Raw genomic sequence first — 18,583 nt, 5'->3', positions numbered from 1 at the left:
GCTGTTTAAACAAACATAGCAAGTAAAACAAAAGATCAAACTGTGACAAAACAGGCATGCCTGAACTTTCTGTGCTATCCCTTGCAGCATGCTAGCTTCAGGTTACATAGAAAAAAACCTGCTGACAGATGCCCTTTAATGCATGAGTTTCAGATCTGCTCCATTTAAAGTATATGGTGCAATAAAATGCCAGTTAACACTAACAATGTCAGGTAATGAATGAAGTGCTGGTGCACATTTACAACCATCAACCCATACAAACGGAACAATTCATAGTTCCACTCTTGAGAAGATAAATGAATGATCACCCTTTAATGATACAAAGCAAGATTAAAATGATGCAAGTCTTCATTTTATTATAACTATGGCCCCAATGAGGTCTTTATTGTAAATATTCTGGAACATGAGGAACACATGCCAGTATCATCAGTAGATCCAGATGAGTTAGTTGACTTAATTTCACTTTATAACTCTTCTCTTTACTCTTAAAAGCATACGTATTTAGAAAACCAGGTTTGTTTGCTCTTATTAGAAATAGAAACACAACAGTTCAACCCAAATATCTACATCATTTTTAAATGCCACATGAAGTTCTTCTTTAAAGCAGTTGTCCATACTGGGACAACCCCTTCTGAATCCACGTTTCACCCAGGTATAATAAAAAAAGGCTAAACTCACCTGCCGTACCGGCGCCTTTCCAGTAATGCCACGGTTTGCATTCTCGGGGCTGATGTGATGTTGTGACATCATGCGAGCCCCATGTCCAATCAGTGCCGGCTTCCATATTCCCGCCTTCTGACCGAACGAGTTAATGAACAGGAAGTGAGCACAGTAGCTGTGCTCACTTCCTGTTGATTTCTCATTTCGTCTGAAGGTGGGGAGACAGAAGCTGGTGCTGATTGGACAAGGGCTATGCGTGACATCACAATGTCATGTAAGCCTCAGGAACGCAGGGCCAAACACCACTGCAACGGCGCCAGTGCCGGAAGTGAGTATAGGATTTTTTTATTTTACCTGGGGGAAACATGTGGAATCAGAAGGGGTTGTCCTAGTAGAGGGAAAACCCCTTAAAAAAAAAAGAAGAACAATATTATGTTACAATTGAGGCAATGTACTATGGCAGAAAGTGCACCTTCCAAAGTAAACGCTCCTGTTGACCTATTCTTCTGATGCATGCAGATGTTGGAATTCTTCATTTGCAAACAATGCATATAAAAGGGTTTTACATTTTTAATTTAGATAGTTATATTTAAATTATAAAGTAAGAATTTAGATTTTTTTTTTATTTCCCTCAATTTGTATCAGAAACTACTTGGCTCATATTTCCAAGACACAGTAAAATGACAAAATTTCTATTACGTATATGCAAAATATCGTAATATAACAGTAATATGCCTTTGTGCTTATTTAATACCTTCCTCAGTATAGTACATTGCCTCCTGTTAAATTTCACATTCATTCATAATTCATTTCTCAAGCTAAAGGTCAAACATTGGCTTCAGTGCCAGTAAACAATACTCTTTATAACTTAGTAACTATATGCAGAAAATAAATACAGTACTTATTATTACATGTGTAATATCTAGTAATTTTTACATACATGGACATAATCCATCACTAAGACAGTTCACTTTGTCATCCATTTTTAACTAGTCTCTGAGTAGTAATATGCTGTACGGAGGTGGGAGTAATGATCAGGTCATAGATCTCTGTAGACTCTTCTAATGTCCTGGGGATTCCAGAAAAAGTCGTGAAGGTCCACATCATGAAAAATTGATCTCAGTAGGTTGCAAAAAAAGAGGATTCAGCCATTCTTCTTTAAATTAACCTATTCCCAGAACCATGGTGACTCTGCTTCACCTATTAGTAGCATGGGTAGTAGAGATTTCTACAAGCAATAAGCAACCTATGATGGTGCAGCTGATGTTTTCATATAACGTAATAAAAGAAAAACTTGATTTGTATTCATATCTGTAAGGAAAGATTGTAAGAAATTTTCTCCAGACTAAAGTGAATATAAACAGATTATTTCTTCTCTACATACACCCTAAAGAGAGCAGCTCTCTAACATGTGAAGGATGTCAATGTATAAAAGGGGTTGTCCACTATTTGGACAACTCCTTCTCATTCTCAGTTCCAGCGATGTCTAAAGGCCGCTTTACACGCTACGACATCACTAAAGCGATCTCGTTGAGTTCACGGATTTTGTGACGCACAACCGGCCGTGTTAGCGATGTCGTTGCGTGTGACACCTATTAGCGATTTTGAATCGTTGCAAAAACTTTCAAAATCGCTAATCGGTAACATCCCCCCCAATCTCAATTATCGTTCCTGCTGCAGGTACAATGTTGTTCGTCGTTCCTGCGGCAGCACACATCGCTATGTTTGACACCCCAGGAACGAGAAACCTCACCTTACCTGTGTCCCGCCAGCAATGAGGAAGGAAGGAGGTGGGCGGGATTTTCGTCCCGCTCATCTCCGCCCCTCCGCTTTGATTGGGCGGCCGCTTAGTGACGTCTCTGTGATGCCCAACGAACCGCCTCCTTAAAAAGGAGGCGGTTCGCCGGTCATAGTGACGTCGCTATGCAGGTAAGTACGTGTGACGGGTCTGCGCGATGTTGTTCACCGCGGGCAGCGATACGCCCGTGTCGCACAACCGATGGGGGCGGGTAGGCACGCTAGCGACATCGGTAACGATATCGCAGTGTGTAAAGCAGCCTTAAAGCTGAATTCCGTGGGCCCACATGACGTTGTATGATATGATAACCCCGAGACCAATCAGTGCTTGCTTCCTTCTCCCCGCTTTTGAAAGTTTGAGCAGGAAGTCAGCGCGGCGCTCACATTCTGCTCAAATGTTCGATGACGGGGAGAAAGATGACGGGCTGGTCGTGGGGTTACCATATCATAACAATATTATGTGGGCCCCAGGAATGCAGCTTTAGATATCGCTGGAACAGCAACCGCCCCGGAGGTTAACAAACAAACATAAACATAAACAAAGGCGAATGAGAAGAGGTTGTCCAAATAGTGGACATCCCCTTAAATGGGGTCATCGAATTTAAAAAAAAATTAGACAGTTGTAAAGCAAGAAAATAAACTATAATCACATGTTCTTTTCCCCCAGATGCTATGCTGATCACCCCGTGATCCTCCCAGTGTTTGTTTACAAATAGATTGCAGCTGCAGCCAATCAGTGGACACTGGAGTCACATTCGATACTACAGGCAACATTGCTCAGTGATGGCAGCTATGTTGCCAGTGGTACGGCACATGACCATTTAGGTCACCTACTGGGTCTACAGCAATCACAAAGATCAGAAGGACCATCAGAGCGTCAGTGTTAGATATGTAGGAGAAAAAGAGGTATGTAAAAGTTTTTTCACCTTTTTATAAAGTTGGATGACCTCTTGAATGAAGATGACATACTCAATTATGGTATAATTTTCATATTGCATATGGCATATATACATAGTGATGGCTCTATAAACATTCTGTTGAAATATTTTAGCTGGAACACAATTTGTTGACCAGACTAGTTGTAACCTGTCAGTTCCCACAGTAACACTTGTACTATTTACAGGTACTAAATAATAACTCTCCCCACACAAGGTACACATGTACAAATACCCAGCATCTTTATACACAACCTTCATGACAGATGTGTTTGCCATTGATGAGACTGAAGCTGGCAATAGAATGGTTGGTGCTTTTTAGTGAAGTCATTCGGGTGGTGCTCCTTCCCATGCTCTGAGACCTCACAATAAGTCTTGGTCGGCAACAGAACAACTGGTTGTTGAACTGTTTCCTGAAACTCTTGCTGAGCAAGTACAAAGCAAACGGATTAACGCAGGAATTGGTAAAGGCTAAAACCCGAGCACAGATGCTGGTGATGTAGTGCAAGACGGAAGTGTCCACTTCTGAATAATGGTAGGAACGATATAAATAAATCACATGGTTGGGAAGCCAGCAGAATGCGAAGAGCCCAACAAAGACCAAGACAGTTTTGGCAAGTCGTTTTCGAGATTCAATCTACGGAAAAAAAGAAAAAAAAAACAAACTATAGATTAGAATGTTGTAAATCCACATTATTGAAATATCTAAAAAAAAACAAAACCTTTTGTTTGTGAAGAACTTATTTTATGCTAGAATAATACGGCTTTAGTGCCTTGAGTGTTGACACCAACTTTCAACTTTTGCAAAATACATTGGTCAATTAATTTTACGATAGAATTGTGCGATACAATAGATGGACTCCACTTGGTTTGTGTAATCTTGCTGCTTTCAATTGAGTTGCTTTGAAAGAAAAAAAATGACAGAACAGTTTCTAAAAAGTAAATAAACTCGCAGGAGGTTTATTGTTTGTCCACAGCACTTGTTTTGTCTTTTTCTTTTTCAAAGCAGATAGCTTACAAATTATAGAAAATAGGCTTTGCTTTGTAAAGCCTTATGCTATAATAAAGCTTTTGTACTATGAGAGTTGACACCAACCTGCAACTTTTGCAAAATATATTGTTAAAATAACCTTGCAATGGAATGGTGGAATATAACAGAATGGCTCCACTTGGTATGTGTAAATCCTGCTTCGATTGAGCTCCTTTAAAATAAAAAAAATGATAGTACAGTGTCTAGGACGTAAACCTCGCAAGAAGATGACTACACGCCCATACAACCTGCTGGGGTTTTTTTTTTTTCAAAGCTGTTAGCTTACAAATTCTAGAAAATAAAACACATTTATGGAAAGTAGAAGATTTACCTTCACATACGGGAATTATGTAATTGAAGTTTTGAATAAAAATAATTTTTCCTTGTAATGTTTTGTTTTACCATTAATTTGTATAAATATCACATTAAAAGGAATATTAAAATATTATTAAATACAATAAAATAATGCATAAATCATTGACACTTTGTAGTATACCCTTAAGAGCAAAAGGGTAACAATGTTTTGAACTTTTAACTTTCAGGCGCCATATCTCACCATCCACTACAACTACGAACGTGAGACTACCTTCATTTTATAGACAATCATCTTGACTATCTAATACATAAATTTGACTTGCAACTATTTAGCATATGCTTAGTTATGATAAGGGAAAAATATAGTGGTCCAGCTCACCCCAAAGTACAGCCGTCTTTATCTCCGACGTCTAGGAAGCACGTGATCATGCTGCTGTTTCAGCGTATTGAGGGCAGGAAAAAGGAAAAAAGATTCAACTTCCAAGAAGGATATGCAGAATCCACTGTTTAACAAGTTTTTGCTTAAAAGCGATACAAAACTTTGTACTCCTTACATGAATAACAGCAGTCTCAAACAGTGAAAAACACCAGACATGTTTCGATCAGAGACTTTTAAAGAAAAATGTATTTTATCTACATATCCTTCTTTGGAAGCTGGATCATTTTTCCCTTTATATGCTTAGCTATGCAGATTCTTGTCATGTCACTGAATTGTTACTGTTTTGCTCCTAGTGGTCGAAAAATCTCTCTCTTCCTGTAGACTAAAAATTACAACCTTTTCTCACATTCCCTAATAGCTCAGTGTATTATTAGGTTGATTCCCAAGTGGATTACCATGGTCATTTAAAAACCTGATAAAGGGGTAGGCGCATATCCCCGAAACACGTATTGTGGTAACTGGAAGAATAAAGACATTATTCTTTAATTTCTATTGGAGTCTGGACTTTCTTACTGGTGAGTTGTATCTTTCATGCTACTCTGTTTTTCTTTTGGACTATATACCCCATAAATGGGAGAGTCAGGAGGTTCGCATATAAATTAGATGGTCATCTGGTCCTACTGAAATCAGCATGATCAACAATTTCATGACAATTGGGCCTTTCTTTTTGCCACTGTTTTCCTGAGTAAGCCCTCACCTTACAGGACACAGGTCATAATAAAGCTATTTTCTAATTGAATTGTAGTTATCACTTCATTCACTTTTCAAGCAGCAGTAATCACGGAGGTCAAGTATTACTATATAATAACTATATACTGTATTTTCCGGATTAAGACGCACTCACCCTCAAACAAAAACTGGTGGTAAAATGGGGGAGAGTCTTACAATCTGAATATGGCTTACTGGTGTTGCGGTGGTGGAGCGCGGTCATAGGAGGCAGAGTTGGCAATACTGAGGGCCTGAAGGAGCAATGAAGTGGCTCAGATGGGTCACAGGACAGGGTGTATCGGTGGCAGGTGCACTGATCTGACTGCAGGCTCCATTGAGTTGCCCGCGGTTGACGCGATGGACTTCAAGAAAATGGCCACAGAATCCTATCTGGACACGCGCCACCTCCGCAGCCATTTTCTTGAAGTTCATCTCGCCAAGTGCAGGCGATTCAATGGAGCCAGCAGTCAGATTAATGGCACCGACTACAGAAACACCTCGACCTGTGACCCACCTGAGGCGCTCCACTACAGTGACATTCCCGCAACCCACCAGCAGATCAATGGCGCCCAACCCCAAGCCCACAGTATCGCTGACCCTTCTGAGCTGCAACACCCCCTCCTCTGAGCCCGCAGCATCGCCTACACTGCCTCCCGTGACCTTCCTGAGCCGCTCCACCACCGCTGCTCCCCTCTGGTGAGCATTAGGATTAAGACTTACTAGGATTATAAAACAGACGCTCATTTTAACAGTAAAAATTATTTTTGTCCTATTTTCTGCCTCCAAATTTGGTGTGCGTCTTATAATCTGGTGTGTCTTATAAAACGAAAAATACCGTGACTGTAAGTCTATCCAGATATATTCTATTATTATAGAGACAATTCAATTTATCAGGTGCTGGAAAAAAGGGTGATTTCCCAACTCCTTACAAATTGTGATGGATTCAGTCAATGGTTTTCAGAAGCTGAGGGTAACAGCAATATATCCTCCACTGGATATTATAATGTCCACAGAGAAATGCAATTACAATTTAAGAAAAATTGCAGAGCACAACCCAGTGTTCACATTCATTATAAAAGAAATGTGAGGTCATTTTTTACTTCTGGCATAAAATCTGTCATTGGAAGTATTATTTTATACGCCAAGTGCCATAAAACTGATTTAACAAGCATTTTATTGAACCAATATAAAAAAAACAGTCCATGGTGCTAAAACCATCCTGACAAGTGTTTAGTTACCATTTTCCGCATGACATACAGAACATCATCTTGCCACTTTAGTCATTACAGCTTTCAATTTATCTAAAATGTCAAAGTCATAGTCGGTGTTTTGAAAAAAAAAAAAAAAACAAATCTCATTTACGCCCTGAAAAATATAAAGAGAAAAATAACACTCTCACTATTGTCCTACAACTCTTCTAGCATGGAAGCTTGGAAGAAGCTATTTCCTTTTCCAAAAAAAAAATCCTTGTGTTTATTGTCACAAATGTTTCCAACAAAATTTCCAAAGTGAAATTAAATTTATTTTGGAAAATTTTAAATAAAAAAGTCAAAGATGATCACGGTATTTATAAACAAATGAAGTACTGGCTTCCATAAGTACATCAATGGGTTTCTAACAATTAATTCTTCAGTCCATAATGAGTTTTAGTCCCTAGTGGCCACACATTTTTAGAAAGTCTGCATGTGGTGGATTACGAACCATAACTTTTTTTAGGAAAAAAATTCCAGCAAAGGACCATGTTGAAATATAGAATAAAAAAATCACCTTTTATTAAAAATATAATTAGAAAAACAAAAGTACTAAAGTAATCCTGGCAATACGTTAAATGCAGTCCATGGTGGAAAAATCAGATAACGTGTTTCGGCTTAAAGATCGTGATCGTGATGAAGGCTCTTTAAGCCGAAACGCGTTATCTGATTTTTCCACCATGGACTGCATTTAATGTATTGCCAGGATTACTTTAGTACTTTTTTTGTTTTAATTATATTTATAATAAAAGGTGAATTTTTATTCTTTATTTCAATGTGATCCTTCGCTGGAATGTTTTTCCTGTTACATGTTCACTACTGTGTGGTAGCTCCTGCCTCTTATGAGCATGGATTACTAAAGACTGATTTCTATCCAAATGACTGAACTGGTGAGCTGAATATATTTTTCTGTTTATAACATTTTTTAGTTGTTACAAATAGTTGATCAAATCGATCTAATGAAAATGAAATTCGAGATGAATCTCATTAAAATTTCAGGTCATGGTATAGTCAAACAAAAAGCTGCCTTTACAGGAGATTGAATCAGTCAAAGAAGGTTGACCGAGGGAATGGAGCAGCCATTTGTGGATAATTTTGGTACAGTAAGAGGATTGTGACAACTAACAGTTCACCAAAACAGAAATGAAGAGAGATAAAACATTGGATAAATATTCTAGTAATGTATTGTACACCTACATCACTGAAGTAGATGAGAGTAGTAGACTGCAGCCTGTCTTGGAAGCCTGTTTTGGCATATACCTTTTTTCTTGTGTTATTCCAATACACACATAGGAAATAAACAAGTGTATATCAAAATGTATGAAACAATTTTCTGAAACAATTTCAAGGATTTCAATACTTTTGATAATTAGTAAAGTGAGTCCACCTTTGTGTAATTTATTCTCAGTATAATTACAGCTGTTCTGTGAAGGCCTCAGAGGTTTGTTTGAGAACATTAGGGATCAAACAGCATCATAAAAAACAAGGAACACACAAGACAGATCAGGGATAAAGTTGCAGAGAAGAATAAAGCTGAGTTAGGTTATAAAAAAAATCAACCAAGCTCTGAACATCTCACAGAGCACTGTTCAAGCCGTCATCCAGAACATCAAGACATATTGCACAACTGCAAACCTACAAAGACATGGCTATCCACCTAAATTGACATTAGGAAGCCCTAATATGAGAAGCAACCAAGAGGCCCATGGTCCCTCTGGAGCAGTTGCAGAGATCCACAGCTCAGGTGGGAGAGTCTATCCACAGGACAACTATTTGTCTTATACGCCATAAATTTAGCCTTTAAGAAAGAGTGTCAAGAAGAAAGTTGTTTTTGAAATCTTTATGAAGTCTATTTTGCAAAAAGAAGGTACTTTTCTCAGAAGAAATCAAAATAGAAAGTTTTGGGCTAGATGTAAAATGCTTTGTGTAGCAGGAAGCTAACACTGCAAATCACCTTGAAACCCCATGGGTTTGGCAGCATCATGCTGTGGGGAAGCTTTTCTTCAGCAGGGACAGGGAAGCTGGTCACGGTTGATGAGAAGATGGATGGAGGTAAGTACAGGAGAAAAGTCTGTTACAGTCTGCAAAAGACTTGAGACTGGGATATAGGTTCACCTTCTGTGGCACCCAGGAGGCAGGGGGTTAACCTTACTTACCGAACCGGTGTGGAGGTCTGGGATGTCACAGTGGCCTGCCCGGTTTCGTGCCCTGAGGTGGCCACAATAAACAGGGGGATGATGAGATGGATGTTTGTCGTGACGCCATCTGTGGTACGCGGCCAGGGATCAGCCGCCGCTTCTGTCGCTGTCCTCCGGGGCAGATGGTAATAGCAGCAGAGATGGTGTTGCTTCCCACAGGTGGGGGCCTAATAGCGCAGGCGCCGGCGTAGTCAGAGGCTTCCGGGTTCATGGCGTTATAAGGATCACAAGCACTGCCAAGCTTTACACATGGCCACATCCTGGGAAGGAGGTGGTAAGACAACATTCTGCTATGATACTCTATGCACACATAGCCTGTCCTTGTTTTTATCTCTTATCCTGGAAACTTAACTGTACTCCATTAGAAAGCACTGACTATTGCTTTGTTGCAGAAAAAGGTGTCCCTATCAAGAATCTGGCACTGACATTAAGGGGTACTTTACACACTGCGACATCGCATCCAGAATATCGTCGGGGTCACGTCGTTAGTGACGCACATCCGGCGCCGGTAACGACATCGCAACGTGTAAATCCTAGATGCGCCGATAAACGATCGCAAAAGCGTCGAAAATCGGTGATCTGTGTAGCGTCGGACATTTTCATATTCATAATGTCGGGTCGACCGCAGATACGATGTTGTTTGTCGTTCCTGCTGGTCCACACATCGCTGTGTGTAAACCCGCAGGAGCGACAAACATCTCCTTACCTGCGTCCCGACAGCAATGCGGAAGGGAGAAGGTGCGCAGGATGTTACGTCCCGCTCATCTCCACCCCTCCGCTTCTATTGGCCGGCCGATTAGTGACGTCGCAGTGACGTCGCTGTGACGCCGAACGCACCTCCCCCTTGAAGGAGGGATTGTTCGGCAGTCACTGCGACGTCGCCGAGCAGGTATGTGCGATATTGTTCGCTACGGCAGCAATCACCACATATCGCATGTGCGACAGGGGGCGGGTGCTATCGTGCTCGGCATCGCTAGCCGATGCTAGCGATGTCGCAACGTGCAAAGTACTCCTAACTCCTAATGGTCCAGTGACCGTCAGACAAGCTATCAGGTCAGATATAGTCACTAACATATATGATTTATTGCTGTGTAGTGAAGTTCTGGCTCTAATACTAATACAAGCATATATATGTAGATATATGATAATAATATTAATAGAATATTGCACCACAAAAAGATATTATTAGTATTTACTATTAATATACAATTACTACAGGTATATAGAGCCCTTTCCTACCAATTGATATTAGTATTATCTCTCTACAGAACGATTTTTTTGATCCCCTACACAGTATACTGGATAGATCCTTTTTCTTTCCCTCAGCACATTTCAGGAATCTGCTTTTCTCTATTCAGGAGGAATGGACAAAAAATTCTTTTATGCATATGGTTTCTTTTATAACTTATGTTTGCAAAATAAGTCGTTGTGGCGGTGGCCATGGGCACCGAGGTGCGGGGTGCAGGCGCCGGTAATAAGAGTCTGAGTCGGCTGCTGCAGTTCCAGGTGTCTTTACTGACAGTTCTTTTAGTAGCCCAGTCGCTGCTGCAGAAGCACTGGTCACCGCTGTGATGGGCCCCGTCAACCTCGGATAAGTTGGAAGAAGCCACCGGTTTTTGGAAAATGTTCTTTGAAAGAGTTGCTCCTACAGCAATGAGGAACCTGGTCTGAGCGTTCCGCTCCAAGCCTAGGCCCCCTGAAAGAAAAAGATGAAAAGAAAATGGTGGTGTCGTTTTCCAGAACTAAAGCCCCGGGTGGACTGACTGAACATTGTGTGAGTTGCTCCTACTTCTACCCCAAGTGGAACCCCTCCCGCCAGGGGGTTGGCTTCAGTGACCGGGAAAGTCCCATGCATTGTGATGGCCACCCCCCTATCTACCCTGGACTATCCTCCAAGTGGGAAGGCTCCTGGCTGAATGTAAGGTGTTAATACAGAATACCGATGATTAATCCCCGTCCTTACAGGAGGCGAATACTGCACATTAACTGAGGTGCAATACTCTATGGCGACTGGAGCCGCAGGGGTGCCACACTTCCAGCAGGATGATGACTCTATACACACTGCCAGAGATACAATAGATAGTTTAGATCAAAGCATATTCACGTGTGTGAATGTCCCAGTCACAGTCCAGACCTAAGTCCCATTGAGAATCTGTGGTAAGACATGAAAATTGACGATCACAGATGTCTCCCATCCAATCTCATTGAGCTACAGATGTTTAACAAATAAGAATTTACAAAAATTTCAACATCTTGATGCAAAGCTTCAACAAAGTATTTATTTGGGAAGAGGGGGCTGAATATAAATGCACATGACGATCTTCAGATTTATGTTTTTAAAATATTTAAAAACCATGTATCATTTCCTTTACACTTCACAAATACTTGCTACTTTAGATTGGTATATCACATAAAATCCCAATAAAATATATTTAAGTTAGTGAGTGTAATGTGAGAAAGTGTGAAAAAGATCATGGAGTATAAATACTTCTTTAAGGCACTTTTACTTTTTAGAATCCCCTTAAATAGCACGGTCCAGTCTGATTGGTGTCGCGGACCTCCTCTACCCCATAACTGCTGTCTTCCTGTCTTGCTTGATGTGGACGTTGCAAACTAAATCATGTATGCAGTCATAAGGGCACTTTAAACACTGCAACATTGCTAGCGATTGCTAGCGATGTCGCGAGCGATAGCACCCGCCCCCGTCGTGCGTGCGATATATGGGGATCGCAGCCGTAGCGGACAACATCGCTACAGCAGCGTCACACGCACATACCTGTTCAGCGACGTCACTGTTGCTGCCGAACAATCCCTCCTCCAAGGGGGAGGTGCGTTTGGCGTCACAGCGACATCACAGCGGCGTCACAAAACGGCCGCCCAATAGAAGAGGAGGGGAGGAGATGAGCGGCCGGAACATGCCGCCCACCTCCTTCTCCTTCCTCCTTTCCGGGGGACAAAGGTAGGATGATGTTCATTGTTCCTGCGGTGTCACATAGCGATGTGTGGTGCCGCAGGAATGACAAACAACCAGTGGCATGCACCACCAACGATATTATGAAAAGGAGCGACGTGTCAACGATTAACGATTTTTGACGTTTTGCGATCGTTGATCATCGCTCCTAGGCGTCACACGCTGCGATGTCGCTAACGACGCCGGATGTGCGTCACAAACACCATGGCCCCGACGATATATTGTTAGCGATGTCGCAGCGTGTGAAGCACCCTATAGACTGATAAGAGCCAAAACAACAATATTTATGCCTTTATTGGGTGAATTAGCCCTATATTTTGCATATAAGCCAATAGTGGTCTAAAGTTATAGGTACATAGCCCAAATTAGTCCATATTTATTCTAATAACCATTTAGCCCCTAAGGTGGTGGAGGCAGAAATATGTATAACTATAAGTGAGTAATGACTCAGTCGCTCCAGGTCTGATCTGTAACAAGTCAGTAAATGTCCGCTGTTTGCCAATTCTTACTGTTTGTATTAGTTTCCTTCATAGAAGCAAACTTTCTCCGACTGGAAGTCAAGAGGAGATATTTCCTGGTATTCAGAAGACAGACACAATTCATAGTTTGCACCACGCCAGCTGGCTACATATAAGTTTGTACCCCCTTACGTAAATATGGAACAAAATATTTTCCTTAAGCACGTACATTATTTCTCTACATGTATACGAGCTAAATAATTTTATCATTTCATGTCCATGTATCAGCATTTCTAACTACATCCCTTTATCATAACATAGATCTTCTAAATCTGATGAGATTGGTGTACTGGTGTACTGTTTTTGAAAATCCTTGTCAGTGTTTCAGTGTTTACAATGTCTTCACTATAATAGCGTTCATATGGTTTCATTACAGGTTAGTGGTTATACGGTCTTCTCCATAGCGTTGTTCGTTAGGCTTTTACTGCGTATGTCTGGTGGCTCAGTGGTTACCACTACTGCAGTGCTGGGGTCCTGGGTTCAAATCCCACCAAGAACAACATCTACAAGGAGTTTGTATGTTCTCCACATGTTTCTGTGGGTTTCCTCTGGTTTCCTCCCACACTCCAAAGACATCCTGACATGGAATTTAGATTTTGAGCCTCAATGGGGACAGTGGTACTGACGTATGTAAAGCATCGTGGAGTTAATGGCACTATATAAGTGAATAAATATTATTTATGATATCAGTGTATTTATAGTTGGTATTAAAACCTCATTACTTTAAATTCAGAATCCTTTGTTTTTGTTCTGGGACACAGGTAGAACTTGAAGCTTTCAGTAACCACTTCCATGATAATGACCCTCAGATTTACCTCTGCTGCCAAGTGTCTATTGACTATATCCTCCTTCTCCCTACACTATTAAATGCACCTTCAACAAAACAGAATTCATTATTTTTCCACATCTTTCTAAAATCCCTTACTAACGTTAACAATTACTGTAGATGGCTCCAGAATTTCCCCAGTCATCCAAGTCTGCAGCCTTGGTGTAACCTTTGACTCTGCTCTGTATGTGAACCACACATTCAAGCCATTACAACATTTTACCATATCTTATTCAAATCTCCAGGAAAGAGACAAACTTATAGCGCCACCTATTGGAAGTAGCAATCCTAAAAGTCAAAAGTGGCCTTTTAATAAGCCTTTGCTATAAGACCCCTCACTGGCAGTCAGACTAATTTGTCAGATCTCCGCAAGGACAATAGCCTTCCCCGTGGTTTCCTACCATATCTTAAACATTTATCAATCTAAACTAAAACTAGTGAGTGCTTCCGACTGGCTGGACCCTTGTAACTTTCTTTTTTGTAAGCTCTGGCAGTCCAAGCTCTCACCCCCATTGTACGCCTCGCCTATACTTTAATCGTGTTTGGCTATACCTGTTTTCTGCCTGGAGATGCATTGCTAATACTAAGTGATTGAATGTACAGTCAAATTTGGATTTTCTATGTACAATAACCTGGAATTAATTCCATTATAAAATAAATATTGATAAGAAAAATATGACCGCTAGAACAAATAACATATATCACCTGCCTCATTGTCCTATTCATTATCCTTGTTTTATATTGAAATTCATTGTTTGAATTTGATTGTGTAACATGGCACAGGGTTGTAGCCTTGGGTGAGGTACACATATCTCTTACACCGCGGCATGTTACATGAAGGTGGGGTCCTGGAGGGGCATCTGGACTTGTGCTATTGGGGCACTACACCTTTGCAGGCCGCGTGATGCCGTGACTTTGGCTGGCCAGGTCCAGATGTTGAACAATTCAATGAGAGAGACCACCACTCAAAAATAATCTTTTTACTAAACAATAACTTGGTGAGAGTTAAGTACAGGGAACAGCGGGTACACAGCTTAAAGAACTTTTCCTTCAAAATACAGAGCATTTTCCACAGACAGTTTCAAATCATTTTCTTAACTGACTTGAACTTTGTTGCCACTGATTCGCCTGCCTTCACCACAGTCCAGGTTAGTACTATAGTCACTGAGAGTCCTATTCTCAACCCAAGGTTCTGCATCTTCTTCCCTGTGAAAGAGATTAGTTTTGCAATATGACACGTACGTAGCTTAGCTACTTCTGACGTCTTGTAATTCCCACCCAGGCACTCTCTTTGACTCGTGTTTTCAGTTCCGTCCTTTTCCGTTACCTTTCTGAGTTAACATTTTGGGACCAAATTGCTAGACATCGTGTCCCAGAATATGTTTCAAGTTGACCAATCTGTCCTTCTGTCCATTTTCCTTCCTTTTTAGGTGGCTTTACACACTGCAACATCGCAAACGACATCGCTGTAACGTCACCGGTTTTGTGACGTAATAACGACCTCCCCAGCGACATTGCAGTGTGTGAAACACATCAGCGACCTGGCCCCTGCTGTGAAGTTGCTGATCGCTACAAATCGTTCAGGACCATTCTTTGGTCCTTTGTTTCCCGCTGTGCAGCATGATCGCTAGAAAGTCTCAGTGTGTAAAGGGGACTTTACAGCGACTTCGTTAGCGACTTCCCTTTCAACAAGCTGCTTTACAACGTCCCCAATGACTAGCTAGGTCGTTCTGCAGGTCCGGATCGCTGTTGCGTCATTGGCCAGGTCTGCCTGTTTGACAGCTCACCTGCGACTCACCAGAGACTTTGTAGCGATCCCGGCCAGGTTGGGATCGCTGGTGGGATCGCTAGAAAGTCTCAGTGTGTAAAGGGGCCTTTTACTCAGTTAGGATCACGCTATCTTCTATCTTGGTCTCCACTCATGTCAAGGACACCCAAGTTTGCAGCTCTGCTCACTTGTCTGACCACAGGTCTATCTACAGTATATCACACGCTAGGCCCTATTTCACCTCCTGACAGGAAACTTTTTCTGGCACTTCACTTTAGCCCCTTCCACTCTGGACCAGTCCCAAACATTAACTATAACTCACCCTACATATTACATATCTTAACAGTACTTGTGTCTTCAAGGGGGAACATGGGTAGCATGTCCAAGTTCTTACAACTGCACAAAATGATTTCTGTTAAATATTTCTGACATGATTGACAAATCCTCGTTAAAGGGTTGCCCTTCTAAAACAGTGACTTTCATGTCCACTTTGCCCGTGACGCTTCTAAATTTCAACAATAACAGAGTTGCACTAGCTCCATGTTATGGGCTAGATCTCACCCTCCGATTACACATATAGCTCACTAAAGGGTTGAATAACTTTTCTATGAGTGAGATAAAGTGGCTGACTCGAGCATGAATAACCAATTTGAAATTGTAAGGACCTGACGTGACCATGTCGGAGAAGATCGTGGAATTGATGAATATGAACATTTTCAACATTACCATTTATCCCTTCCTGGAATATGGGCCTCTGCTCACTATATGTGTGGTCAATCTAAATAAAATTCCAATTTCCATTGTATTTTTATTGTCATCATGATCTGCACACCAAGACAGTAACCATATACATTTCCTATTAATATCCTGCATACATGGATTATTGTCAATCTAAAAAATCTTTCTACCACAAAGCTATAACAGGGAATCAACAGGTGGAGGAGGATGGGGATTTTGCTGTTTCGAACCCTCATTCCCTTCCCACCATTTGTCTGTGAGATTACATGCTATAACAGGAAGGCCTTATTCAGATGTCCGTTTTCTTCACGTACGAGAAAACCAGACTAATTTTTTTTTATCGGAGTTTGAACAGAGTATAGTCCGTGAGTCATCAGTTTTTTACATACGTGGAGAAAAAAAAAGTTTTTAAGTTTATCCACCTTCTCCTATGCAACAATCAGTGAAAATTGGACTGCACTCAGATATCATTCCAACGTGTTTTGACGTTACCCATTTTGTACAACCAGAGACTTGAATGGGTAACTCTCATCCAACATACGAAAGAAAGTAGTCATGCTGAATTTTTTGGTCATGTGGACTTCTGAAAAGCCAAATTGAATAACAATGATCGATTGCTATCTGTATGATGTCAGATTTGACAATGGACAGCACTGTGCCCAAAAATAAGGTTGTGTGAATTTAGCCTAGTAGTCTAAAGGCCACGTCTCACTAAGCGACATCGCTAGCGACATCGCTGCTAAGTCACGTTTTTTGTGACGCAACAGCGATCTTGCTAGCGATGTCTCTGTGTGTGACATCCAGGAATGACCTGGCCCCTGCTGTGTGGTTGCTGATCGTTGTTGAATGTCATGGACTATCTTTTGGTCGTTGCTCTCCCGCTGTGAAGCACACATCGCTGTGTTTAACAGCGAGAGAGCAACGATCTGAATGTGCAGGGAGCAGGGAGCCGGCTTCTGCGGATGCTGGTAACCAAGGTACACATTAGGTAACCAAGCAAAGCGCTTTGCTTGGTTACCCGATATTTACCTTGGTTACCAGCGTCCGCAGCTTCTAGAAGCCGGCTCCCTGCTCCCTGCACACGTAGCCAAGGTACACATCGGGTAACTATAAGCAAAGTGCTTTGCTTAGTAACCAGATGTGTACTATGGTTACCAAGCACAGCGTTGTTACACGGGTCGCTGGTGGCTGATCTCTGATCGCTGTGGAGATCTGCCTGATTGACAGCTCACCAGCGACCATGTAGCAATGCTCCAGCGATCCCTGCCAGGTCAGATCGCTGGTGGGATCGCTGGAGCGTTGCTAAGTGTGACGGTACCTTAAGGGACAGTGTGGATATAACTAGCTTACTGAGTATCAAAATTATGAAAAGCCCATCTAATCAGCAGACATGGAGATGGAAAATATACACAAACAATTCTGGCTACAATACATCTAAGGCCTAAGACACACGGAAAGAAAAACAATGCAAGTGGAATGCGATAAAAAATCACATTCCACTCGGACCAATGTTACCCTATGTGCCCGCTCCCTTGAGTGATTATTTTCTTGGCCCTAATCAGACCTAGAAAACAGTTGCAGCATGCTGTAACGGTGTAACGCGAGAGCAGTGCGAGAATCGCAATTGCCGGCTACTGAGGAGCGCGGGAGATAAATCCCGCCCCCCGCAGCTGTGGTCCGATCGCACGATCGGACCACAGTCGCAATGACCCTTGCATGACACTTGGCTCCCGCAGTACTGCCAGCGTGATCCAAGTGTCATGCGAGGATAGCACATAAGCCCGTGTGGCCCCAGCCTAACTAACATATACAGCTGTCTAATGAGTGATTATGACTTCTCCGTGTATTCCAGAATATTGTATATAAGAGCCCAACCACTCTGTATAATGTAAAAAATAAACCTTTATAATACTCACCTAGGGGGCGGTCCAGTCTGATGTGTGCCACCTTTCCATTTTTCGTGGTGAAAGATAGGACTCTGTTTACAACATCTTAACTATTATTACATGAAAATGTACTGGATGTGTAAGTAAAGTACATATCTGATTGACTAATAATAGCATGAATATTGGTCTCGAAACTGGTTTTATAGCTCGTATTTAGCCTCTGCCCTCTATAAAAAAGTCAGTGATTTAGCAATGAGAATTGTTACATTGTTATTCGATGTGCTTAGTTTTCAGGAGCTCTTCCTAATCATGATAAGCAGCAAATAGCAGAAAACGACTGAGAGTTTAAGCATAACTGACATTGAAGAGAAAGAAGGATATTATGGCTTCACTTTGAAAATGAGTAGCAGTGACAGAAAGCTGATAGAATAATTAGGGAAATATATTTTCAGCAAACAGTCTGAGAAAGACAAAAGTTATTACCTAAGTACGCTGTCAGCTCACCTGCTTAAAAATGGTGTCAGTTTATCGAAAAGCAACATCT

The 18,583-nt window shown here is 41.4% G+C and overlaps 1 protein-coding gene across 1 annotated transcript in view; it reads right to left on the bottom strand.

The window, feature by feature from the left end:
* Nucleotides 1-345: 345 nt before the first annotated feature.
* GRPR (gastrin releasing peptide receptor) overlaps nt 346-18,583 on the bottom strand; it is a 179,773-nt gene continuing 161,535 nt past the window's right edge. Inside the window, exon 3 of the mRNA XM_075335169.1 lies at nt 346-4,029. Within this exon, the coding sequence (XP_075191284.1) occupies nt 3,637-4,029 (393 nt within the window). The 3' untranslated portion in view covers nt 346-3,636. The remainder of the gene's footprint in view (nt 4,030-18,583) is intronic.

The sequence above is a fragment of the Anomaloglossus baeobatrachus genome, chromosome 2 (assembly GCF_048569485.1).
Source record: "Anomaloglossus baeobatrachus isolate aAnoBae1 chromosome 2, aAnoBae1.hap1, whole genome shotgun sequence".
Classification (NCBI taxonomy): Eukaryota; Metazoa; Chordata; class Amphibia; order Anura; family Aromobatidae; genus Anomaloglossus; species Anomaloglossus baeobatrachus.
The sequence above is the reverse complement of the archived record's forward strand: the minus strand, read 5'-3'. Positions and strand labels throughout refer to the sequence as shown.